At 47.9% G+C, this 27,629-nt stretch overlaps 1 protein-coding gene across 3 annotated transcripts in view; it reads left to right on the forward strand.

The window, feature by feature from the left end:
• Positions 1–27,629, forward strand: part of ADAMTS17 (ADAM metallopeptidase with thrombospondin type 1 motif 17) — a 406,748-nt gene that overhangs the window by 186,847 nt on the left and 192,272 nt on the right. For 2 of the 3 annotated variants that reach the window (XM_027520979.1, XM_027520980.1), the window contains exons 9-10: positions 22,369–22,509; positions 24,519–24,669. In XM_027520979.1, the coding sequence (XP_027376780.1) occupies positions 22,369–22,509; positions 24,519–24,669 (292 nt within the window). The remainder of the gene's footprint in view (positions 1–22,368; positions 22,510–24,518; positions 24,670–27,629) is intronic. The other variant, XM_027520981.1, reaches the window with a different exon arrangement.

Raw genomic sequence — 27,629 nt, forward strand, 5'->3', positions numbered from 1 at the left:
GAGCCCCAGCCCAGCGGCTTCCCATTCCCATGCCCCTCCCAGCAGAGGGTGGCCGGGTGACACCAGGCAGCGATGGGAGTGCCTTCCGCCCCACAGACGTCACCACAGTTAGTGAACAGGAGCCCGGGCAACACTGTTTTCAGGTACCCAGGGTTCACTCACCAGACAGCCAGCCATGCAGCCAAACACTGGCCCGGATGCAGAAGAACCAGGTCGCTCATGTATTGCTGGTGGGAAAGTAAAGTGGTATGGCTGCTCTGGAAAATGATCTGGCAGTTTCTTTTAAAACTAAGACCCAGTGGTTGTACTCCTGGGCATTTATCCAAGAGAAATAAAAACTTATTTTTACATAGAAACTTGTACATGAATGTTTATAGCAGCTTTTGGTTGTAACAGCCAAAAGCTTGAAACTACCCAGATATCTTTCAGTGGGTTAATAGTTAGACAAGTGGATACATCCATACCATGGAATACTATTCTGCAGTAAAAAAATAAATAAATAAACAGATGATGAACGCAGCCACGGGAATGATACTGAGTGAAAAAAAAAAGCCAGTCCTAAAACGATGCATACTGCCTGATTCCATTTATATAACGTTCATGGTGCAACGTAGAGATGAAAGTGTTAGTCGTGTCTGACTCTTTGTAACCCCCTGGACTGTACCTCTGTCCATGGAATTCTCCAGGCAAGAAAACTGGAGTGGGTTGCCATTTCCTTTTCCAAGGGATCTTCCCAACTGAGAGATTGAACCTGGCTTTCCTGCCTTGCAGGCAGATTCCTTACCATCTGAGCCACCAGGAAGGACGTAGAGATAGGGGACAGATTAGTGGTGGCCAGGGTTTAAGGGGTGGGGTAGGGGGTTGGCCATGGAAGTGTAGTCTATTGGTGATGCCATGACTTCCTGATTGTGCTGTGATTATGGTTTATAGGTAGCAGCGTGTGTGAAGAAATTTCCCAGAACTACACACTGAGAGTGCATGTATGAGATCTGAAGAACCACTACAGGTTGCATCCATGTTCACTCCCTGATTTTGATTCTGCACTGTAGTTATGATACCATTGGGGGTGTGTGTATGGAGGCGCAGAACCCCACCTCTGTATTTTCTTTCCAGCTCATATACATCTATAGTTATTTCAAAATTGAAAGTTTAAGAGAGAGAATGCCTTGAAGGTCTTCCAGAAATGCAGGTGTCCAGGCCACACCTCATAACAATTGAATCAGGATTTTTGCTGGTGGGATCCAGGCATCCAAAATTTTCTAAACTTCCTTTGGTGATTTGAACACATAGCCAAGTTTGAGGACCTGTCTTCACTCCCCTGAGCAGTTATCCTGGTCATCATCGGTACAGCTGCAGGAGCAGAGCCCGCCCTCTGTCTGGGCGCTGTTCAAAGCACTTTGCATCCATCATCTCATTTCACCATTGATAATGACCACTATTGTTTATGCCCAGCCAGCATCAGCTCTCCCTCCCCTTCGTGGACCAGTTCCTGTCTGATGACTCTGGAAGCACAGAAAAGGCAGAGCTTCCCCATCCTTAGCACACTCACCTCATTTTGAAAAGAAGCCTGAGTGGGTTCTGGTTTGCGGCCGTCTCCATGAGTCTTCCCTGTAATGAGAGAGAAAAGGCAGAGGGTTTGGGGGAGATGGTGACATAACTTGGGTGTGTTCGTGCTTCTCAAGAGCTCTCCCTCCCCTGTTTCAGAAACAGGTCGGGATGAGTGGGCCTTGGGAAACCTCCCCCCATTGTAGTCTTTGAGTTTCCACATTTGTCTTCCTCCCACCTGTGCTGATGGGCGATGGTGCCCTAGGGAACATGGCCAATGGAGTGGGGGAAATGGGAAGCCAGAAAGCGTGGTCTGTTGGCCCCAGGGACCTGATCAGCTCCTAGGAAACCAGCAGATACGGCTCCGAGGAAGCCCTCGTGCATGTGACAGTCACAGACATTTAGGGTGACACAGAAAGAAATGACAGCTTGGAAGCAGAGGAAGTCCACGCCTACATGGGTCTGTTTGCCCTTGTTTGACCTCAGGCCCGGGCAGTAGGGCCTGGAAGACGAGTTACAGGGCAGGCTGTTGTCTGGGGTTGGTCCTGTCATCGTTAAAGGACAGTACAGCCTTGTTGCAGGAACACTTAGCAGAGCAGGCCAGCCTGTCCCCGTTTCCTCTGCCTTCAGCACTCGCTCTCTCCCCCCTCCCCACTCCTGCTGTCTTCATTCTAGCACTCTAAAAAGAAACTCTTTGGCTGAGAAAAATATTTATATACCTGTGACTTTGACAAGAATGAGTCCGTGTTTGGGCTGGAGGGTGAGGAAGAGAAGCAAGCATGTGAAGTCTTGCCCTCCTCTGGGGTGGGGTAGAGGAAGGAGGTAGAATCGTGCTGATGTAAGGCGGAAAGCACTCAGAGGGAGCTGGTGGTCTCACTGGCTGAGCATCAGGGGCAAAAGTGACCCACAGGGGCGGTGACCCCGAGGCCTCGAGTCCCCGTCCTGCCTTGACCTCAGGGTGCTGCGTGAAGAGTTAGAGTGTTGGTTCCTTTTCCTAAAGGATGAGCATTCTCCTGAAGATCTCCAGGTGGAGGAGGGCTCAGCCTGCAGTGTTTGTCCTAGGTGGGCCCTCTGCTGCCTTCCGTTCAGTGAGGTCACCCTGAGTCCCACCTGGAGGACACGCCTTGGTGGTGGGTGCGGCCCGAGTGATGCAGCCAGCTGCACCTTTGACAGTGCACGGCTCAGACCAGCTAGACTGCTGTCCCGGTGGCCAGATGGGACACTAATCCCTTCTGTAAACACAAGTTGAAAGCAGACATTTAAATAAAGGCCAGTATCAGGATTATTTTGTAAAAGGAATAGGATGACGGGGCACTTGGTACCCTTGCTATTTCTGGCTCCTCTTTCACTCCAAAACGCAGCAGAGTCCCACCCACCAGAGCCGAGTTGCCCGTGGTCAGAGGGGTGGGGGGCCGGGCACGGGGGCGGTGCGGGGGAGGGGATGGAGAGTGGGAGGGGACCCATGGGGGGGCAACAGCTCCCTGGTTGAGGCCGAGGAGACCCTGGAGCTGGAGGCCGTCTTCCCTGCTCCTTTCTGCCGGGGGCCGCACATTCTGGAAGATGGAGGGGCTGCTGGAACCACCCTTTATTGACACTGAGAAGCATTTTATCTGGAACACCTCTTCCTAGTACATTTCAGATGAGATCCTGTGGGGAGGGCCTCTTTTCCTGTTTTAATAACCCATTATCAACTACAAAGTTGCCGCTAGTAAAAATATCAATTATCGCTTATGCAATACTTCTGGCATTACTTGAAACCACATTCCATCCTCTTAACATGATGGTTGCTCTGAGCCAAAATTCAGAGTGGGTTTGAGGACAAGTTGTGTACACAGTCATTTAGATGGCCAAAAGAATATATTTTTATCCTGTAAATTGAATGCCAGTTAAGCAGTAGTGATTACTGCAAGAAGCTATAATTTATACCAGGGGAAGTGAAGATTTTTTTTTAAGATAAAAAGTATTGCTTAAGTAAGGCCTAAAAAAAAATAAAAGGCAAAAGAAATCGTAGTGACAAAACTCCCAAAGTCTCAACGTTGTAGAAACTTGGAGCAAACCCTTGGGTTAGAGACCTGTGAGTCCATGTATTCAGTTCCCAGGATACTTCAGAGAGCCACATAAACCACCATTTAATAATATAGCACCAGGGTGATTACTGCGCCTGAAATTTGCTCCTTAGAATTTGCAGATGAAACACTTGGGTCATGTACTTTGTCTGTGTCCAGAAGCTACACACACTAGTGTGCTCCCTGGTCTCGCCCCTAAATTGGGAATCTGGGCAGAAATGAAGAACAGTGTCAGGCTTTTGACTTTGACTAACCAGGATGTAATTGTCCTAATCTTTTGCTTGGCTGAAAACACGATGAGAACTCCTGCCATTTGTTCTGAACTTGGACTTCTCCCTGAAATTTGTGGGCAGAAGGAAAGAAAAGCAGAGGGGGACAAGAATGTGAGCTCAAATACTTGACCTGTGGCACATCGTGAAGGGAGGGGCTCGGTCAGCGCTCAGAAGGCGGGCCAGATTGTGTGTGCATGAAGGCCCGTCGCGGCTTGGAAGGGCTGGCCGCTGGCTCCGCTGAGGATGGCCTGTTTCTAGGGGTACTGTCTTAGCCCAGGGGCTACATTACACACCCCTGGGAGCCCCTGTACAATACAAGTGTCTGGCCTCTCCTCTAGAAATCTTGATTTACCTGGTGTGCGGTGGGCTCCAGGAACTGTTACGTTCAAAGTTTCCCAGGTAGCTCTCACCCGTAGTCAGGGTACGACGGTTACTAGAAGATCATTAGCAGTGGCTCTCAGGTGTGGTCCTTGGACCGGCAGCTTCAGCGTCTCTAGGGAACTTAATCGAAAGATGAATTGTCATCCCACCCTTGACCCCCACCCCTTAGACTGACCGAATCAGAAACTCTGGGGCAGAGCCCAGCCCTCTGGGTTTTCGCTGTGCACTGGGGGTCTCTAGCTGGTGCTGAAGTCTGAGAACCACTGGTCAACACTAGCAGCAGTTCTCAGACTTCAATGGACTCTAGAATCACCTGGGAGCTTCCAAAAATCCAGATGTTTCGGGTCATGCCTCATAGCAATGGAATCAGAACCTCTGGTGGTGAAGCCAGGCCTCGGGGTTTCTTCTCCAGGAGATTTACAGGATGAGAACCAGTGATTTACAGGAACTGAGTGACATCCCTCCTGGTTTTAAGATTCTGGAATTTGCCTTTGAAATTCTGTCCTGTCTCTCTAGTGTTTCATTTAGGCAGGACATAACGTGCCTTAGGTCAAGGGAGGGATGACAGAGCCCGTTTTGTTTTGATGGAGGGGGTGGCTGCTTGCTTGTGAGACCACTGCTCAGAGAAGGACTCCCCGGGCTCTGCCGTGAGGCTCCCAGCTCACCCTGCCCCCTGCACGACAGGCGCAGAGACCGTAGAGCCGTGGGGTGGAGACTTGCAAGAGGAATTCCTAGATACCGCCCAGCTGACTGGCTTTGGTGCAGTCTGTTCTGTCAGTTTAGGAATACTCATCAGCACCTTCTGTGTGGCTAGTGCTGGGCCTGTCTGTGGGGAGGCTCTGGGCTGCTGAGGTGTAAAAAATGGCAAATTCTACCCGCAAGGAGGCCTTGAAAGAAAGGCCTTAGGAGGGGTCCCTCTTAGCTGGGAAGGGTCAAGGCTGCTGAGAACGGCAGTCTGTGCCTTACAGGAAGGGGAGGCTTTTGGCCCGCAGGGAGGTTGGGAAGGGGTGTCCACACCAAGGTGGTGGGCAGGCAAAGGCCCTGGGATAGAGGGTCTGGAGGCGGGGTCACTGGGGGTAACACCCTCTCAGGCCTGCTGACCCCGTGGCGTGCATTTCACAGCTGGGAGCTGGGGTGGAGTGCACACCCCACCCCCGACCTCACCCTACCCCAGTTCCTGGTCAGAGAGGAAAAGGCCGATCAAGTAATGAGGCCATAAAGCCCCTGCTGATGTGTGGTTTTGGGGAAGGAAGGGAGTGAGGGTCATTAGGGGCAGGAAGCAGCCTGTCCTTAACTGGCCTTCTGTCTGGGGCATCCTGTGCCCTTTGATGTTCCTGAGGGGCCTTTGAACTTTGAGAAGCTGCAGGTTCTCTGAGCGGCAGGTCCCCCTGCAGTCAGCTAATGCTCTCCCGGCACCACCTTTGAAGGGGTAGGAAGTGCTGGGGGCTGCTTTCCAACACCCATTAAAACACCAGCCCCTGGAGGAACTGGGGACAGAGATTGCCTCCAGGTCTGGGGTAGGGGAGCGAAAGGGGGCCTAGGGAGCTACTCTAGGGGAGGGGGGACTCAGGTTTCAGTTTATACTCCTTTGTCTCTTTGAATTTCTGCCAGACACTTGTTTTAGCTACTCCACACCAGGGCTCCTCCTGTTGGCTAAGAAAATCCCTCCCTGAGAGATCAGGCAGTTGTTATTGTTTGTTAGTGGAAAGCTTATTAATACACTTCTAAGCAGTCAAAGTTGCTAAGTCTAGGTGGGACTGAAAAGAATGTTGTCTGGTTAAGGGATATCAACTGTTAAAAAGGAAACAAACACTCACTGTCCTTTGGTTTCTTTGCGGCGAGGGAGGGGGATGGGAGGATGGTGGAGGAAGGCCTATGAAACCAATGAATTTAGAGCATTTCTTTTAAGTTAGTACTTTTAAAACATGGTTATTTTGAAGGCTAACTATGAGGTTTTCCACAACCAAACCAAATTTCATCCTGAAGTCTGTAGATGATCTTTGAATGATTCCCGGTTTAAGCCCCTAGACTCTGGCCCAGTCCGCATTCACAGGGTGGCTGGGTTGGACAAAGGCAGAACCGGTGAGGTAGACCAGAAATCTGATTTCAGACCAGAACAAGGGAGACCCTTGGTTCTGGGAAGACTTGCTGTAACTGGCTGTGAAGTATTGGGTGGTCTCACCTCTCTCTGGGCTCCAGATTCCACATAGACACAGACAGAGGGGGCTTCAAGAGCCCATGAAGTGGTTAAACTCCTATGGTTCTTAAAGGAATTAATATCCTGAGCATCAAGTTCCTGGCGATTTGTTTTTAATGTGCGAATTTTTCAAGTACCAAAAAGGAGAGGCAGGACGAATATCATAGAGCACTTCAGGGTTCCCAACCCTGCCCCCACACTCTGGGTGTTATTCCCTGACCTCACTGCACCCGCCAGCATCTCAGGGACCTGGGTACGTCTGTCTCCCTCTCCCACCCTCGCCCTCCGACCCTCAGGTGTAGATGGGGGTTGGGAGGGTAGGAATGATGCTATTAGGTTGGTGAAAAAGTAATTGTGGTTTTGGACCATGAACACAAAATCATTATAACTAGGCTCCAACATAACTTTATTAATCAAAATAGGAACCATTAAAATCAACACATTTTTGCCGATGAGAGATAAATTAGTTTATTCCCATAGCATAAAAATCTGTGCATCGGGATTTGATGAACTCTTGGAAAGCATTTTCTGCCTGCTGCTGGTTGTGAAAGCATTTTCCCTGCAAAAAGTTTTTGAGATGCTTGAAGAAATGGTAGTCTCTTAGCAAGAGGTCAAGTGAATATGGCAGATGAGGCAAACCTTTGTAGCCCAGTTCATTCAACTTTTGGAGCATTGGTTGTGCGACATGCAGTTGGACATTGTCATGAAGAAGAATTAGGCCCTTGTTAACCAATGCCAGCTGTAGGCCTTGCAGTTTTTGGCTCATCTCATCGATTTGCTGAGTATACTTCTCAGATGTAATAGTTTCACCAGGATTCAGAAAGCTGAGTAGGTTAGATGGGCAGCTGACCACTAGACAGTGATCATGACCTTTTTTTGGTGCAAGTTTAACTTTGGAGCTTAAACTTCGGAGTTTCTTCTCAGTCCAACCACTGAGCTGGTCATTGCTGGTGGTTGTATAAAATCCACTTTGCGTCATATGTCACAATCTAGTCAAGAAATGGTTTGTTGTTGAGTAGAATAAGAGAAGATGACGCTTCAAAATGACAAGTTTTTTGATTTGCAGTCAGCTCATGAGGCACCCACTTGTCAAGCTCTTTCACCTTTCCAATTTGCTTCAAATGCTGAATGCCCCTAAGATGGTTGACACTGAGTTCTTCAGCAACTTCTTTTGTAGTTTTAAGAGGATCAACTTCGATGATCCTCTCAGTTGGTCGCTGTCACCTTCCAGTGGCTGGCCAGTGCATTCCTCATCTTCAAAGCTCTTGTCTCCTTTGCAAAACTCTTGAACAACCACTGTACTGTACATTTGTTAGCAGTTCCTGAGCCAAATGCATTGTTGATGCTGTGATTTGTCTCTACTACAGACAGCTAACCCAGGGCCCCAGGACATGGCAGGGGCCCTTCGCCTCACTGCAGCGCTCTGCTGTGTGGGCCCCAGAGGCCCAGGGGCTTCGACCTTGACCTTCTGAAGCACTCCACAGGAGGCAGTACAGAGGACTCATGGGGACTGTAGGTGGCCCTGAAACCGAGAAATCCCTCCCTGTTAACACACCGTTCTCCCACCTGCGGTGCACAGGAGGTTCTGTCTTGACATCCGGAGCTGGGGGATAACCAGGACTGACTTCTTTGGAATCTTTCAGCCATCTTTCTGTTTCCTGCCCTGTTCAGCCTGGTGCCCACAGGGCCTTCTGAGAAATTACACTGTAGGCTAAGCAGCAGAAGGCATATTTTTCTGACTCTCACCCCATCTCCCAGTTTCCTTCAAAACATAAGTGCCAGCCCTCTGTTCAGGCAGACTTTCCTTGACATGACCTTAGGAGCACACTGCATGCAGGGAAACACTTTGTACTCTTCAGCTCCCTTGCTGTGTTCTTGCTTGACAAGCCAGAGAGCCGCCCTGGAACCAAAATTCAGAGTTGGTCCCCCCAGCCCTGTGGGATGCCGTTGGCAGACCAGGAGGGGCGAGTGGAGCCACGGGCTCAGACCCACTTATGCTGCATTAGCCTGAGTCCTCGGAACCCACCCCGTGCTCCACGTTGGCCTCCAGTTAGCACAGCCAGGCCTAAGGGAAGGCCCACTGCAGACTTGAAGGAGACTACGGGTGACTGCAGCTAAATTAAAAGACGCTTACTCCCGGGAAGAAAAGTTATGACCAACCTAGACAGCATATTAAAAAGCAGAGACATTACTTTGCCAACAGAGGTCCATCTAGTCATAGCTATGGTTTTTCCAGTAGTCATGTATGGATGTGAGAGTAGAAAGCTGAGGGCCAAAGAATTGATGCTTTTGAACTGTAGGGTTGCAGAAGACTCTTGAAGTCCCCTGGACTGCAAGGAGATCCAACCAGTCCATCCTAAAGGAAATCAGTCCTGGGTGTTTATTGGAAGGACTGATGTTGAAGCTGAAACTCCAATACTCTGGCCACCTGATGCGAAGAGCTGACTCATTGGAAAAGACCCTGATGCTTGGAGGTATCGGGGACAGGAGGAGAAGGGGACGACAGAGGATGAGATGGTTGGATGGCATCACCGACTCAATGGACATGAGTTTGAGTAAACTCTGGGAGTTGGTGATGGATAGGAGGCCTGGCATGCTGTGGTCCATGGGGTCTCAGAGTTGGACACGACTGAATGAACTGAATGGAACTGAAGGGGTGCCAGTGAACCATCATGCAATTTGGGAGGGAAGCTGAGCCTGACTGCTGCTGCTGTAGCATCTTCACAGGCTTCAGAGCGTTCTCAACTTCAGGTCACGTGGGCCCTTTCCTGGGGCCTTTCTGCACTCCAGGCCCAGAGCAGGCCACACCAGGGATGTGGGACCAGGATGACATTCATGTCAGTGGTTAATTTGAGAAGAGTGTAGTGTTTTTGTGAAGTCTTCTGAAATAAAAATGGTTTCTTCAATAAATTATCTTTCTTTAAGAAGCTAAGGAGATCCTCGCAGAACTGCTTAGCATTAGAAATAACCTCCTTTGTTTTGCCCTGTTACAATCCACTATTCACTTTTTTAGTTAGCGAGTGAAGGCTTGTGATCTTATGCCATTCTTGAGAAAATTCATTTGCAACTGAGAATGTCCCAGATTTAATTGCATGTAAGAGGCCTCTGTGGGAGGTCATTGAGAGAATCCCTCTTTTCAGACATCGTGGTCTAAAGCAATTTAGACTGATATCCCTTCATTATCCTGGGTGTTCTGTAAAGCCTTTGTAGATCTCTAGGTTCTTCTCTTCTAATCCATCACATCACAGTCCTGCAATTTGAGGGCTTAGCACAGATGGCACCATCAGCACAACCATTTTAGAGGAGAAATAGGCATGAGGTCATACAAAGAGTCAGTGTGAGTCAGCATGGCTCCCTTCTCTAAATCCCCATGACTTTCAGCTTCTGGTGTCTGCACCTGGCACTGAGTCTTCTCCAGTTGTGTCATCAGGTTGTCTTATCTCTCTAAATGTCTGTAAGCCTGTAAGGACTCTGTGGGCCTGCATATACTCGTGCACCCAAGTGGTGACATTGGCAGTTCCTGGCACAGTGGTGGTACTCAGGGTCATTGAATTAGATTCTTATCTCTGCCTGTACAGTTCAGTGTGGTAGCAGTTAGCCACAAGTAGGCCTTTAAATTTATCTCAATTAAAATTTAATAAAATCAGAGTTTCGGTTCTCCAGCCATACTAGCACATTCCAAGTGTTCCTAGGCCACACGTGGCCAGTGGCTGCCATACTGGATAGTCACACAGGGACTGTCGCATCATTACACTACTTCTGACTGTCTGTGATCCCTGCCAGATTGTGGGCTTCCTGCAGGCAGGGCTGTGTGTGCCCCTCAGTGCTGTGTCCCAGGTACCCTGAGAGTGCCAGTATAGGTTAGGGCCCACCCAGCTCTTACTGGAACAAAGAGTAGCAGCTCTGTCTTACATCGTACTTAGTCTTCTAGATCAAGAATCACAAAATGATTCCATTTTGAACTGGAAAACCCCTTGAATCCCTGGTTCAAGCCCCTCACTTCCCAGCTAGGAGAACAGTCCTATTGAGTTAGGAATTTTGCCTCAGCTCCCCCAAATAACTGGAGCAGGTCTTTAATATCAACCATGACCTCTGTCTTTTTGGAGCATCACTCTTTCCACTGTATTAGACTGTCTTTAGTGTTTACTTTGAGATGGTAGCAGGAAGGCCTCTTAAAATGATTATTTAGAAGAAAGTGTCCTTAAGCTGACCAAGTTTACCTACCTGCAAGCAGTCTAGAACAGATGTATCCAGTGTGCGAATATTAGTAGTATTTCCATGAGTTTTTGGACTAGGATAAAGGTCCTCATGTTCTAACTAACATTTTGCATTGTTTGGAAATCCATCAAACTTCATAAGGTAAGAAATGAGATATAAAGCTTGAAAGGGAAGAAGCAAAGCAGTAGTGGCTAACTACAAAATGTAGTGGCTAAGTACATTTTGTAAGGGAATCACCTGGCAAACGTTTGAAGCAGTGAGTATTCATCGGGTTGCAAGTCACGCGACATACAGTTATCCGTGGTTTTCTTATTTATACACAAGCAGCCATCAGTTGTGGAAGAATAAAAAATGGACCTTGCTTACAACTTCAACCGCAGATGTGGAATACCCAGGAATGATGCTGATAACAAAAAGGAAAAAGGAAGACCATGATGATACAAACTGTAAAACTTTGCCAAAGGACATTCAAGAAAGCCTGAAAAAATGAAAAGGTGCCCGCATGTCCCTGGATGGCAAGATTCAAAACTACAGGGGTACCAGTTCTCTCCAAAGTAATCAGTACGATTCTGAACTAAAAGGTTGTTGTTATTGTTCAGTCACTAAGCCATGTCTGACTCTTTGCGATTCTGTCCTCAGAGGAGACAAAGACTCCTCTGTCCTCCACTGTCTCCCGGAGTTTGCTCAAATGCATGTCCATTGAGTTGGTGACACTATCTAACCATCTTATCCTCTGCCACTCCCTTTGCCTTTTGCCTTCAATCTTTCTCAGCATCCGGGTCTTTTTCAGTGAGTCGGCTCTTTGCATCAGGGGGCCAAAGTATGGGAGCTTCAGGTTCAGCAACAGTCCTTCCAGTGAATATTTAGGGTTGGTTTCCTTTAAGATTGACTGGTTTGATCTCCTTGCTGTCCAAGGGATTCTCAAAAGTCTTCTACCACAGTTTAAAAGCATCTATTTTTCAGCACTCAGCTTTCTTTATGGTCCAACTCTCACATCTACTGGAAAAGCCATAGCTTTAACTTTGCATACCTTTATTAGCGAAGTGATGTCTCTGCTTTTTAATACACTGCCTAGGTTTGTCACAGCTTTCCTTCCAAGGAACAAGCATCTTTTAATTTCATGGCTGCAGTCACCATCTGTAGTGATTTTGGAGCCTCCACCCAATAAAATGTATCACTGCTTCTACTATTTCCCCTTCTATTTGCCATGAAGTAATGGGACTAGATGCCATGATCTTAGCTTTTTGAATGTTGAGTTTCAAACCAGCTTTTTCACTCTCCTCTTTCACCTTCATCAAGAGGCTCTTTAGTTCCCCTTCACTTTCTGCCATTGTAGTGGCAGTGTAGTATCACCTGCATATCTGAGTTTGTTGGTAAATCTCCCAGAAATCTTGATTCCAGTTTGTACACTTAACATGTCAGCAAATTTGGAAAACTCAGCAGTGGCCACGGGACTGGAAAAGGTAAGTTTTCATTCCAATCCCAATGGAGGGCAATGCCAAAGAATGGCCAAACTGCTGTACAGTTGCACTCATTTCACTTGCTAGCAAATAGATTCCAGGAATTCGATCTGATAGACACAGTGCCAGAAGAACTATTGGTGTAGGTTTGCAACACTGCATAGGAGGCAGTAACTAAAACTATCCCCAAGAAAAAGATGCAACAAAGCAAAATGATTATCTGAGGAGGCCTCACAAATAGCTGGGCAAAGAAGAGAAGTGAAAGGCAAAGGAGAAAAGGAACGATATACCCATCTGAATGCAGAGTTCCAAAGAATACCCAAGAGAAATAAGAAAGCCTTCTTAAGTGAACATTGCAAAGAAATAGAGGAAAATAATAGAATGGGAAAGACTAGAGATCTCTTCCAGAAAATTAGAGACACCAAGGGAACATTTCATGCAAATTTATTCATACAGTAAAGGATAAGAAATGGTATGGACCTAAGAAGAGGTGGCAAGAATGCACAGAATAACTATACAAAAAAGCTTTTAATGACCCAGATAACCACGATGGTGTGGTCACTCACCTAGAGCAGACATTCTGGAATGCGAAGTCAAATGGGCCTTAGGAAGCTTTACTACAAACAAAGCTAGTGGAGGTGATAGAATTCCAGCTGAGCTATTTCAAATCCTAGAAGATGATGCTGTTAAAGTGTTGTACTTAAAATGCCAGCAAATTTGGAAAACTCAGCAGTGGCCACAGAACTAGAAAAGGTTAGCTTTTGTTTCAATCCCAAAGAAGGGCAATGGCAAAGAATGCTCAAACTGCTGCACAATTACTCTCGTTTCACATTCTAGCAAGGTAATGCTCAAAATTCTCCAAGCTAGGCTTCAGCAGTACGTGAACTGAGAAATCACAGGTGTTCAAGCTGGATTTAGAAAAGGCAGAGGAACCAGAAATAAATTGCCAACACCTGTTGGATCACAGCAAAAGCAAGGGCGTTCCAGAAAAACATCTACGTCTGCTTCATCGACTATTCTAAAGCCTTTGTGTGAATCACAACAGACTGTGGAAAATTCTCAGAGAGATGTGAATACCAGACCATCTTACCTGCCTCCTGAGAAACCTGTAAGAAGCAACAGTTAGAACTGGACATGGAACAAGGGTCTGGTTCAAAATTGGAAAAGGAGTACATCAAGGCTGTATATTTTCACCCTGCTTATTTAATTTCTATACAGAGTACATCATGCAAAATGCCGGGCTGGATGAAGCACAAGCTGGAATCAAGATTGATGGGAGAATTATCAATAATCTCACTACCCTAATGGCAAAAAGCAACGAGGAACTAAAGCACCTCTTGATGAAGGTGAAAGAGGAGAGTGAAGTAGCTGGCTTAAAATTCAACATTGAAAAACTAAGATCATGGCATCCAATCCCATCACTTCATGGCAAATAGATGGGGAAAAAATGAAAGCAGTGACAGAACTTTATTTTCTTGGGCTCCAAAATCACCTAGGACGGTAACTGCAGCCATGAAATTCAAGGACACTTGCTCCTTGGAAGAAAAGCTTTGACAAACCTAGACAGTGTATTAAAAAGTGGAGACATCACTTTGCCAACAAAGGTCCATATAGTCAAAGCTATGGCTTTTCTAGCAGTCATGTATGGATTTAAGAGTTGGACCATAAAGGAGGCTGAGTGCTAAAGACTGATTCTTTCCAACTGTGGTGTTAGAGAAGACTCCCAAGAGTCCCTTGAACAGCAAGGAGATCAAACTAGTCAATCTTAAAGGAAATCAACCCTGATTGATTGGCAAGACTGTTGCTGAAACTGAAGCTCCGATATTTTGGCCACCTGATGCAAAGAGGCGACTCACTGGAAAAGACCCTGACGTTGGGGAAAATTGAGGGCAGGTAGATAAGGGGGCAACAGAAGATGAGATGGTTGGATGGCATCACTGACTCAATGGACATGAATTTGAGCAAACTCCAGGAAATAGTGGAGGACAGGGAAGCCTGGTGTGCTGCATTCCATGGGGTTGTAAGAGTCGAACACAACTGAGCAAATGAACAGCAACATATGCTTGAAACTGTGCTCAAAAAGCCTTCAAGCTAGGCTTTAGCAGTACATGAACTGAGAAATTCCAGATGTACAAGCTGGATTTCAAAGAAGAACCAGAGATCAAATCGCCAACGTTTGTTGGGTCATGGAGAAAGCGATGGAGTTCCAGAAAAACATTCTCTGCTTCATTGACTCCAGTGAAGTCTTTGACTGTGTGGATCACAGCAGACTGTGGAAAATTCTTAAAGAGATGGAGGTACCAGACCACTTTACCCGTCTCCTGAGAAACCTGTATTCGGGGCAAGAAACAGCAGTTAGAACCGGGCATGGAACCACTGACTACTTCAAAATTGGGAAAGGAGTACAACAGGCTGTATATCGTCACCCTGCTTATTCAATTTCTATGCAGATTATATCATGCAAGATGCCAGGCTGGATGAATCCCAAACTGAAAGGACTTCTTATGAAACATGATAAGCCAAAATCATATGGAAGAGTAAAGTTCTCCAAAAAGACTAAAGAAAGGAGAGAAGGAGAACTGACTTATTTCTTATGCCTTGGTAGAGGCTTTTTTTCCTTTATACTCTACAGCTTTTTCATCTGAATCAGTATTGTCCCCTCTGAAACAGTCACTCACCTTAGGAGGCTATATCCTTATTTTGTCAATGTAGCCATCATTCTAAACTTCTTTGGAATTTCTACCTGGAAATAGCTTCAGACACCCCCTCCACACGTCTATAGACTATTTTCCCAGGTCAGAAACCAATTTGGCTGTATGGATTTTTTTTGGTAAAATTTGCAAATGTCATTTGACTTCAAGTCTATGATCATAAAGTGACATCACAGACGTTTGCATTCATTGGCTCCGGATGGGCTGCTGGAATGCTCTGAGCAGTGGAGGTGTCCGGGTAGAGGCCAGGATCCCCCTGAGGAGGTGCTGCTGGTTTGTTTGTGTGTTCATGCTGGGGGCCCTCCCCTCATGCCAATGAGGCCGCGGGAGAAGGGGCGTCAAGGGTAGCCTGTGCTCTGTGTGCTGGTAGGCTGCTGTGTCGACCTCGGCACTCGTGTGCCTATGCCATTGCACAGCTATTAATTGAGCCCTGCCATGGGCCCAGCCTGCTCTGGGAACCAGTGGAGCAGAGGAGGATGCGACCGTCTCACTGTGTCCCGACCACGTTTGTCTAGGGGCTGGTGAGCCAGTAGGAGCTGTCTGGGCCAAGACAGCTTCTTGCTGAGAGGACCCAGCCACAGCCCTGGGGCCTGTGTCCCTAGGGTCTTCACCAGTGCCGGCTGCTGGATGCACTGGTAGCTGAGCAGAAGTGTGGCCCGCTGCTGGGAGACGAGGAACGGGGGCTATGCCACAGGCCATCGCCAGCGGCCTCTTCCTCTGAAGGCAGCGTGTGCTGTGGACCGTGATTGTCCCCCCTGGCCATCTGGATGGGGTGACCACCTGCCAAGAACAGTTGGGCTGCTCTGACTTCTGTGAAGCCTCTGTCCAGGGGTCCCATTCTCTGAGTTCCTGGGCTGCACTGGCCAGAGCAGGCGGTTCTGTTCAGTTAGCTTGTTGCAGAAGAGAAATGGAATTTAAAAGCATAGGATCAGGAAGATACTGTTCTGTTGGCCATGAGCCTCCCTTCCCTTGTTTGTGGCCTCTCTCACCTCCCCCCTTAACTCAGAGCTCTCTGAGGGCACCTGAGCTTGCAGCTTGGGTGCAGCCAGCTTTCCGTCACTCGGCATGTGCTTAGAAGCAGCAAGACCCTCTTGTCTTACAGAGCCCACTACTCGCCAGGCTCTTTGGTGTCTGCTGGCCCATATAACCCTCATCTCCATATCTTCAGAATGTAAACCCCATGGAAGCAGGGACCTAGCCCATGTCAGCCCCTGGCACAGTGTCTGGTCATAGCATTTAAGCCATATTTGTTGAATAATGAATGAATGACATTAACTACCATGAACCCTATTCAGTCATAAACCAGGAAGCAGAGGCTCGGAGGGGTAACACTGCTCTCTCGAGGCAGAGCTGAAATTTTCACCCAGGTCAGTCTGACACCAAGCCAGGCCCTTTCAAATACAGCACTCCACTTCTATGTGAGAAGGAGGGGTTTCATACCATCCTCTTTGACTATTTATGTACTTTCATCAAAACTATTAGAAAATCAGAGCATGTGTGTAGATGTTGAAGTAGAATCAGGGGGCAGGCACGTGGGGACAAAAGGAGGTTGAACAGGGGAAGCCTCAGCCGTGAGAGGTGTGGTGTCTGCTGTTGTTCACGGGGCCCAGAGTGGTGGTTTTGAGATTAACCTGGCGTGTGACCTCAAGTAGATGACTCCAGTTGTGTAGCTCCGAAAGGTGGTCATCAAGAAGGAGGGAAATGACATGGTTACTCCTTTCCCTTTTCTATCCGGAGGCTGTAGAGACATAGCAGTGATGTGAATTGAAAGTGCTCGGGTAAATAATAGCCCTGTGTCGCTGCATATTGTGCAGAGTTAGGCTCTGAAATAAGGATGAAAGGTGAAAATAGTTCATCAGAATTATCTTTGATAATCACTTTGGAAGCGCCACGTCAGACACCAGACCCAGCCTCTCTTAAGTTCATCACCCCCGTCTCCCCAGCACTGTTGGAAGTGACAGCTGTTTCTCTGAGCATTAAACAAAATTTGAACTTCATGTATCAAGACGCCACAGCTTGTGCCCTTGTTGGGTGAAAAATTTGTTTCGTGAAGCATCAGAGTCACCCTCAGAGTGATGCTGTGCTCACAGAGAGAGGCCTCCAGACCCTGAGAGAAGGGCAGATGGCCAGCTTTCTTCTGTCCTCCCAAGGGTGCATGGTCACATGCGTGCATCACTTGTATGCCGCTCATTAACCCAAGGAGGGGATAGAATCGCCTGTGCTTTGTTTTCTTTTTCTTTCTCTTTTCCTGTCTTTCATCCCAGTTACTTGAAATAGAAGTTTAAAGCCCCCTTGAAATCGATCTTGTGTGTTTCAGTGTATGTATATGTTTATACACTCACACATGCAAGTCCTAGGCAAGACTACTTTGAGGGAAAGCCAGGTGTGACTCTGACATCAAAAATCTGATCAAATTTTGACCTGACGTCAAAATCTCATCCATGTAAACCCAAGAACATGAGTGCTTTTTTGATTTCAGTCCTCTGGTTAGCTAAGAGAGATACGTTCTATATACTATGATGTTCCTTATCCATTTTCACCTACTATGCTGTTACCCATTTTAGCAAAATGCACTTAATGTCAACACTATTTTGGTTATTCTTTATCCATTAGTGATTCAGAACTCCATGGTGTTTTGGGGTTATTTGTATCCCGGGGACCTAGGGTGGAGGCCATAGGTCTACTCTGGTAGTTGCAGTGTTCCTGAGTCCCTGCAAGTTGATGAGTTCAGTTTCCTATATAAAAATAAAAACAACTTCTCTGAGGTGAGAGAATATGGATGCTGTGTTCCCTATAAATGGGGTTATTGATGATCATGACAATCAACCCTATTGTTCAACCTGTTTAAATGAGTGCAGCCTGGTACCCCTGGTGACTTAATCCTTGAAGGTAAAGTTTCTGAGTAGCTATAGGTTGAGGGTAGTCTGGTTCTTGGCAAACAGGTAGTGGTAGTAAAGAATTTCCCTTCTAGAGTAATGTTGGAGGTGTTTATTATTATTTTATTAATCAACAGTAATGATCTCCTGGAAACTGCTGTGGGCCTTTCCTGTTATTTCAAAGTCAGTAAACATTTATTGAAAAGGGACTGCCAGGCAGTGTTCCCCAGGGGCAGTTGAAGCAGGACTCAAGCCAGCCTCAACCCCTTCCCTGGAGAGACTGCCCTCATGGGAGACTTTCTGGGGTCTTTTATTCCACCTGAGCATTTATTTCACAAACCCAGCCAAGAGTACTATAAAGGGAGGCAGCCCAGGTCACAAACCTGACATCAAAACACCCAAGCATCCAAGGGACAGGCTCTAAACCAGGTAAAACAGAAGTTTCCACAGTGGCAGGGGTACCAGCCCCAGAACACCTAGTATCTGCTGCGCCTTCCAGGATTTCAGTGAAGCTAGCAAGGGGGGTGCATTGCCTTTCAGAATTCCCGCATGGTATATATTGGATGGAGAAGGCAATGCACCCCACTGCAGTACTCTTGCCTGGAAAATCCCATGGACGGAGGAGCCTGGAAGGCTGCAGTCCATGGGGTCGCTGAGGGTTGGACATGACTGAGCAACTTCACTTTCACTTTTCACTTTCATGCATTGGAGAAGGAAATGCCAACCCACTACAGTGTTCTTGCCTGGAGAATCCCAGGGACGAGGGAGCCTGGTGGGCTGCCGTCTATGGGGTCGCACAGAGTCGGACACAACTGAAGTGACTTAGCAGCATATATTGGATTTCCTGAAGCAGATTTGGAAACACCATGTTCTTTGGTCTTAAGATAAAGTCTACTCAAGGCCATGACGTCATTGTGTTTGATAAATGTGTACCACATGTGACATGAGACCCGTCTGTGTCCTTAATCTCAGTCACTTAGGGTTAAAGTTGCTTTAACTTTGTGCTTAATGCTACATGTTCTGTTAAATATAATGTTACCACAGACATCAACCTAAAATAACATGAAATTTCTTCAGTCAAGTGATCTTTAATTTAAACTAAAAATAGCCTAAACTGTAGTTTATGTAGACCTCAAATATCAAAACTCCTACCTAAATGCAAGTTCCTCAGTTTGTGAGGCTCTTAGTTAGCATTTGAACATTTTAAACCAGATCCACCACCATCTGTATTCGAGACAAGCTCCAGAAACCCGAGAACGGCACTCCTCGCTGATCCTGCTGACTAGAACATTCTTTAGGGAAGTCCCTCTGGGGGCTGGCAGCACGAACCATGAACACAACGCCCTGTGGGCATACGGGTGTCAAGGGCACAGTCAGCTTTTCTGAGCACTTTGGTGGACAGTTTTGTCTCCAGAGAGACCAGGCTCTCTGGCCAGCTGAGTCTGGCATATGGGCGAAAGAACCTCTTTGATTTTACAAGCAGCTTGACCACGGGGAAAAAAGTTGGAAGTAAGTCACAAGTGAAACATTCCTCCATACGTGGCGAAGCCATCCTGCCAGGGCTTGGCTGTCCTCCGACTGTGGTTTCCCAAACAGCAAGGAGCGTCTGGGGGCCGCTCAGGACGTCCCAGTTGGGATGTGGGAGGGGGGTTAGGATCCCAGGTTGAGTCCCCCTGGGATTGGATTCTCCCGGGGGGCAATGATACAGTTTGACCTGCTCCACGTTCTGTGCTCACGCTTTGTCCTTAATGATGAAGTTGGGAGCCACTTTTTTCATGAGACCTTGTATTTATGTAACCTCTACACCAGCGCTTCCTGGAAGCCATCGACATGTTCAGATCTACCCATTTGAAAGTCCTATCATTCATTTTATTTATAGATATCATATCAAACCCTAAATCAAATTTAAGGTGACTTAATATCTTTTGCCAGAGAAGGCAATGGCACCCCACTTCAATACTCTTGCCTGGAAAATCCCATGGACGGAGGAGCCTGGTAGGCTGCAGTCCATGGGGTCGCTAGAGTCGGACGCGACTGAGTGACTTCACTTTCACTTTTCACTTTCATGCACTGGAGAATGAAATGGCAGCCCACTCCAGTGTTCTTGCCTGGAGAATCCCAGGGATGGGGAAGCCTGGTGGGCTGCCATCTATGGGGTCACACAGAGTCGGACACAACTGAAGCGACTTAGTAGCAGCAGCAGCAATATCTTTTGCAGTCAGTTCCTATCTTTCCTGAAACAAAGAGATGGATATATGTGTGTGTCTGTGTAGATAAAGGTATGAAAAGTGAAGTGAAAGTCGCTCAGTCATGTCCGACTCTTTGCGACCCCATGGACTATACAGTCCATGGAATTCTCCAGGCCCGAATACTGGCATGGGTAGTCTTTCCCTTCTCCAGGGGATCTTCCCAACCCGGGGATTGAACCCAGGTCTCCTGCATTGCAGGTAGATTCTTTATCAGCTGAGCCACAGATAACAAGCAGGAAAAAAAAAGTAAAAACCTGAGTAATACCATTGAAAAATTATTCTTATTGGTCAGATGTATCTGATAATTTCTAGGCTCTCTACTTAACCCTAATTGGATGGATTCCTGGCATCTAGGCAGGAAAATAGGATTGCGTCTACCCAGAGATGATTTTCATTGTTCTGTTGAGCAGGCCACTGCCCTAGACCAGCACAGCTACTGTGGATGTGGATCCTCCAATTTTTTGATGTTTTCTCCTGCATCAAATAGTTAATCCACTTGATAAATATTTATTGAGTACTTGCTCTGTGTCAGTCGTGAGTGGACAGGCTGGGATGGAAAGCTGTGCTGAGGGCACCTGGTGGGGTGGAAGAGCCCATGGGAAATCCCAGGAGTGGGCATTTTTCAGGGAGAGGTTTGGCAGGAGAGGCCTGGACCGAGGTGAAGGGGGAGCCAACATGTAGGCGACACCGCAGAAACCTTCCTGTCTGACAGGATAGCAGGGTAGTGGTTGGTCAGCTGAGCCATTAACTGAAAAACTGGGTCAAGAGGGGAAATGCAAAGAAATGGTACTTAGGTTCTTAAACATTTGGCCCTTTTGTTTTGACTTAAGTAATGAAAACATTCATTTTGTCACCAATTTTGTGGTGGGGGCGAAAGCCTTTTCTCTGAGAGAAGCTGACTGGGCTTCCCATCACCTTCCTCACAGAAACCACAACTATAGTATGATGAGCTTGAGTTCAGTGTCTTTTTTTTCTTTTTGTAGATTCAGCAGACCTTGAAAGACCCTTGTGAAACAGTCTAAGGGTAGATTTTTATGATTTTTTTCCTCAACTTCTACCGTTGTCTTGCCCACACACACCCAACTTGGCAGCAGCCTAGTTTAGCTTCGAGCTAAATTGCTTTTCATGAAAACTTTACTTTTATGCTCATATTACACTGGTTAACATAACATGTAACCACATGTATTGATTGAAATAACAAGTATTACTATTATAAATAGGCTTGAGTATAAATTCAGTTCACCTTTGGTATGCACACCCTCAGCTATAGGAACGGGCCCGCTGGGTGACCAGAGGGGGCCCTGCTCACCTGGAGCAGGAGCTCGGGTGCCAGGCCCTGTTGTTCCAGGGATGGGAGCTGAGTCAGCTTCCCAGTTTCATGGGGGGTTGACCAAGGTAGCCTTTCTGTACAGGAGCACCGAGTGGTCCTGGAGTGTGCGGAGTGAGAACGCAGAGGAACTGGGGAAAGATAGTCGGAGGTGCGTGAGGAGAGCTGGGAGAAATAAGGCCGCGGAGGCACGTTTAGAACCTCTCGGCACAGTCGTCTCTGGGTCCATCTCATCTCCCAGGCTGATTTGATGGCTTATTGTGCCCTGCTGTATCTTCTCTTTCTAGGTCGTTTGTGGCACTTGAGAAACCTCTCTTAAATATGTTTGAAGGAATGCACATGTGTGTGTTTCCCACGGGGCTGTTGACAAAGAGTGAGCAACCCTTATGCACGGTGAATCTCTGCCCTGGAGGTCACGGGTCAGCAGACGGTGGGCCATCTGGTCACGGGTGTTCTGTTTCTCGGCTTCCCCTTACCGGCAGCCTGTTTGTGAACTGAGATCATTGTTCCGCTTACAGTTAGCCTCCCTCATCTACATCAGCATCCTGTTGTCTTCCAGGTACAACTGGGTGGGAAGGAGATAGGCATGATCTTGGTGGACCCAGGTATGGTGATATGAATCAGAAGCCGTGAGTGTTCATGAGTTTTCATAAGCCAGAGTCTTGGCTAGCACCAGCCCTTAGCTTAGCGACTTCTCTGCAGGCAGTGAGACACTGAAGCATTACGCTGGGATATGTTAGTGTGGAAAAGCAAGTCTAACCATCAGAAGAACTGTAATATTGCATTTAATATAATTGGCTCACTCATTTATTATTCATTTGTTAGGTGAATGCTGTTGGTTACATGGTTGATTAGTTTCCGCTCACTGAGTGAGTGAGTCATCACCCTCACTCTTTCTCTTTAAGCTCGTGACTCGCGGTCTGCTCTGAGAATGGCAGGGAAGCAGGCATCTCCTGTGCTACTGTGTGTGATTAAGCTGTGATCTAGGTGGGCACAGGGTGCTGGCATCCGGGCCAGGAGATGAGAAGCCTGTAATGAGCGCCCTCTCCCCCTCTCCCTCGGGCAGCTTGGGGATGAACCACGACGATGACCACTCCTCCTGCGCCGGCAGGTCCCACATCATGTCGGGAGAGTGGGTGAAAGGCCGGAGCCCCAGCGACCTCTCCTGGTCCTCCTGCAGTCGAGATGACCTCGAGAACTTCCTCAAGTAAGTCCTCAAATCGTTCTGTACCATCAGTACAGTAGAAAGTGCTACAATACTTCCTAAAGCACAATAGTTGGGGTATCAGCCAATAGGAGCTGAAGTGAAGTAAGTGAAGTAAGAAGTGAATCTCTTACAGTTCAGCTGGAGAGACTTCCTTCCAGGTGTGCATCTGGTATGATGTTGGCCACCCTGCTGGTGATCACAAATTTTATCAACGGAAATGTCAACGCAGTGACCATATCTTGGCAAGGTTTCATTTCACTTCTCTTCATTATTTTGACCATGAGTGGGCACCACCCTAGTGGCACCCGTGGCTGCTGTAGAACTGGGTGCTTCCCCAAAGCTTAGGCTGCTTCCCTGGGTGGAAGTCCATTTCCTGGGAGGAGGGCTTGCTTACCTTCCTCACATGTGAGGCTAGAATGGGTTTATCTCATAGCCACTTTCTTTCCAGAATGTGTCTGCCTTACTCCGTTACAGATTTCAGTGGAAGAATTAGCTGTCTGATGTCAGACCTTTGTCAAATAGAGTCTGTACTCAAGTACTATGTGCATCCCTTAGTGTCAGGACCTCAGGACTGAACTTATAGGCTTGACAGGCAGACCCCGATTGCTTCACCACTTAACTGCATCATCTGTACCCCCCACAGAGACAGAAGGGGTCAGTGAGTCTCTGCTATACACAGAGCTTTTATAGTCCTGTAACACAGTAGAGTGCTCAGTGAACTCAGGAAGGAGGATCAAAGGGATCGCTCTGGCTTCTGTCCTCATCCTGGGTCTTCTTTTATGATGTTTCCTGTAGCTGGGAAACTAAGGGCTTAAAAATGGCCTTGTTAGTTTTAATATAGTCAGCCTGTGTGTATTGCGTGCATGCAACTCTTTTCTTCAAGAAGCTTGGCAAGAGGCTGGGTTTTCTTTTTCCTACCATCTGCCTTGTTTTAGGAATTGAAAAATAAAAGCATTCAAGTATTTAACTCCTAACGGAGCCACAGCCATACCACCCCCCAATTGTTTTTCAGAGCTGTCCTCAACATCTCTGGACATTTCTGTCCTGGTTGAAATCCTTAAGTCTTTTGCACAGTGTGCCTCCAGCCAGCTTTCATGGCCAGGTAGGGCGCCTGGACTAGCCAGTGTCCAGAACCTGACAGCCCCCGCCCCTAAGAAAGTCTGCAGAATTGGAAATAAGCTTGCTTGCTTGATTGTTTGCTTATTTATTTAAAAGCAAAATAACCCTAACTCCAATTTTTTCTTGATTCATTCTGAGAACATATCATAGCAATCTATTTCAAAACCATTTTCATCCAAGAAAGCACTCAGACTCCCCAAGAAAAATACATTGCTATGTGAGTGATATGCCCGGGCCACTTCTTGTTGCCCAGCTCTCGTGGCCTCCAGAGTAAAGATCTGCATTCAGCTATCTGGAAAAGAGCAAAAGGTGTAGTCCCCATGTCCGGTGCTTGGTCAGTTCAGTTCAGCTCAGTTGCTCAGTCGTGTCCGACTCTTTGCGACCCCATGAATCGCAGCACGCCAGGCCTCCCTGTCCATCACCAACCCCTGGAGTTCACTCACACTCATGTCCATCGAGTCAGTGATGCCATCCAGCCATCTCATCCTCTGTCGTCCCCTTCTCCTCCTGCCCCCAATCCCTCCCAGCATCAGAGTCTTTTCCAATGAGTAAACTCTTCTCATGAGGTGGCCAAAGTACTGGAGTTTCAGCTTTAGCATCATTCCTTCCAAAGAAATCCCAGGGCTGATCTCCTTCAGAATGGATTGGTTGGATCTCCTTGCAGTCCAAGGGACTCTCAAGAGTCTTCTCCAACACCACAATTCAAAAGCATCAATTCTTCAGTGCTCAGCCTTCCTCACAATCCAACTCTCACATCCATACGTGATCACAGGGTGCTTGGTCATCTCCCCATAAATAACTTGGAGAGCACTGCTGCTTAGTTACTGGCAGAGGAGAACAAAAACCTGGGAGGTACGTTTGCAAACCGACTATCTTCTTGGCTGTTTCAGGTCGAAAGTCAGCACCTGTTTGCTGGTCACAGACCCCAGGAGCCGGCACGCAGTGCGCCTGCCCCACAAGCTGCCAGGCATGCACTACAGTGCCAACGAGCAGTGCCAGATCCTCTTTGGCACCAATGCCACCTTCTGCAGAAACATGGAGGTAAGCTGCCTCGGGAGGGGAGGGCTGGCTCGGGAAGGATCATCTGGCTTCTGTTGGTGGATACAGGTATTTACACTCCACACACACACACATATGTATATACATGTATATGCATACATGTGTGCATGGAGCACCCAGTGTGAGTCACACATGCACACACACATACTCTCTCACATAGGCAGCTTTGCAAGGGGGTGGTTCAGAGTTACAGCTGACACTAAGAGCCTAATATTTTGTTTTGTTTTCTAATATAGAGGTCTTTCTTTGTAATATTAAGACATGGTAATATTAAGACACTAGGAAGAAAGTTAATGAGTCTGTTCCTCTTGGAGGTAATGCAATGTTGCCTGATACCAAATCCTCACAGATACAGAAGAGAACTAAAAACTACTGGATGTTGGAGAGTGTCATACGGAGAACATTTAGTGAATGATAACTTGATTATATGATAATGGTGTTAATAGCCCCATTAAAATGTTACCATTTTTTGAGCAGTGCCCACGTGTTTTGCCCTGAAGCTTCCATCGTGCCTGATCCCAGTTTACGATTACCACAGACTCCCCAGGTTACTCTCCCCAGGGTATAGATGGTAACACCAAGCCTCAGGGGTGAACTGATGATTCAGAATGGCTTGGCCAGGAAGTAAGTAGAGGAAGGATTTTACTCAAGTCTGTTCACCCCCAGAGCACACACTTTCTGACCATGCTGCAGATAGCATGGCCCCTTCTGTGGGTGGAAGTGCGCCAAGAAGGATGTGCCGGGCCCTGGGGCAGGCAGTCTCTGTGCCGGGGTCCCAGCGGGGGAGGCCAGAGCAGCCTGCGGTCCAGCCGGAAGTTGGCAGCTGGCTCAGGAAGTGGGGCAGAGCCAGAGTCGTCGTGGGGCTGGAGGACCAGCCTGGGATGAGTGGGACTCAGGAGCCACGCAGCGGCAGTGGGCCTGGAGCTCAGGGCAGTATCTAATCTGAGGGAGGCAGCCTGCAGGGCTGGGCAGGTACCCAGAGCAAGAATTCAGGATGGGAGCAACTCCAAGACAGCCCGGGACTGCGCCTTCAGAATGAGACCTCGGGCGGGATCCCGGCCGGCACAGCAGGTCAGCCTGGACCCCGGGAGGCGGGCTGCTGCCTCTTGAGAGTTTCCTGGCTGTGTGTGAATTGGTTCAGGAAGTCTGGGTGGAATCCGCAGCGGGGACACTGCCTGCAGTTGTTCAGGGTGTGGCAGAGGGCTGTGCCTCACAACCAGGCCAGCACCTCCTGCCGGCTGTTTCCCCAAAGGGCGTTTATCCGCAGGGTTGTCTAGAATCTTTCTCTCCATTCCCCTGTGGAGGTGTCAGCAAGGGTCCCTTCCATGCCCTGGTAACAGGAAGCTGCCTCCCACTTGACATCCAGCCACGGCTGGGTTGAAGGATACCTCCCTGGGAAGATGGGACCAGTCCCAGGACCTGATCAACCCCAGTGGTCTGCCACCGTGTCTGGCACTCACCATCTGCCTTGATGTTAAGGCCTGACTGTTCAGGTACCATATGCTGGCCAAGAGGCATCCTGTTTGCCTGTCCCAACCTTCAATCCCTTAAAGTTCGTGATGGCACAGAACTCCTGGGGAGGGCAGGTTTCAGAGGGCCCTTTGATGGTGCAGTGGCAGCAGGAGAGCTGTGTGCATGGTATCCTAGAGGAGGACTCTGAGCATTCAAGAAGGGCAGGAGTGCCTGGGCACCCAAGGGGGAGAAGAGGGAAGCACCCAGCTGAGTCAGTGGACATGCCGTGGCCACTCTGCCCACTGTGGAGTATTCCCTGCCCCAAAGACCAGGCTGAACTGGCCCCACAGGTGGGCAGGATTAACAGGTAGGAGCTGGACACAGCCTGCCCCGAGATATTGGCTTCTAGAAGCCAGACTATTGCATACCAGTTGGGTCAGTAGTGATGGGAGGAAGGGTGTACAGTTCCTGGAGGCTCATGATCCCCTAGGCTAGACTCTTTCTTGCATTGTCTCATAACACCCTGACTACACCCCACGAGGGCAGGAGCTTTGACCCCCACTTAAGAGATAAGAAAACAGAGGCTGAGAGAGGCTGGGTAATGGACCAAGGTCACTCAGCCAGAAAGGGATAGGCTAGAGACCAAGCTCAGATGTGACTATTACTGCAGGAGAAAAGGCAGGCTCTATTTATTCAAAGACAGATTCCAAAGGAGAGGAAGGGACTTGGTATTTTATTTTCTTCGTTGGCATCTTTTTGCTTAAAGAGGACAGTTAGAGGTCAGCAAGTCATGATCAGTTTAGCTTCTCTCTTGAAGCTCAAAATATAACTACATAAAGGGAGATCTTTTTGCTTTGTAAGTTACAACGCACCTGAGCATTTATTCCTGCAGCTCACTAAGAACCACGAAATATGCTTCCCTGCTTGCCCTTTTTTCTGAGAATTTCACCAATACCAAAACAAAGTTGGCATTTTTCTCCCCAAATCCTAGCAGTGTTACTGACCAGAGTTTTTGGCCTCTTTAATCAATAGAAATTGATCAGAGGCCAGACAAGAAATTCAGGCAAGGCTTCAATCGGGCCCCTGCTGCAGCAGGGGGAGCAAGTAATAGGTCCCCACGCTTGGTTGCTTCCTGAGGGCTCCTTATCTGGAGTGAGCAGTGTGCTCAGGGGTTGGGCTGGAGGGGTTGTTCAGCTGATTTGCCTACCCCTTAGGTGGTGCTGGGTGCAGGGGGATGTGCAGTGCCCTGATTTTGTTCTCGTCACCCTGTGTTTGCTCCTGGCTCTTCAGAAGTGGCAGTTGGGTTTTTTGGGGGGTTTTTCTTTAACAGTTCTCTATCTTGCTGACCAATATGCTCCAACTGCACGTATACGTGGTTATTTTTAGTCCCTTATACTTTTTGTATTTTGTTGCTCGAGGAGACATTTGTCCAGGTGCAGGCACTGCAGCAGAGGCTCCCAGGTGCCAGGCCCTAGCCTGTCTCTGCAGGA

The sequence above is a fragment of the Bos indicus x Bos taurus genome, chromosome 21 (assembly GCF_003369695.1).
Source record: "Bos indicus x Bos taurus breed Angus x Brahman F1 hybrid chromosome 21, Bos_hybrid_MaternalHap_v2.0, whole genome shotgun sequence".
Taxonomy (NCBI): Eukaryota; Metazoa; Chordata; class Mammalia; order Artiodactyla; family Bovidae; genus Bos; species Bos indicus x Bos taurus.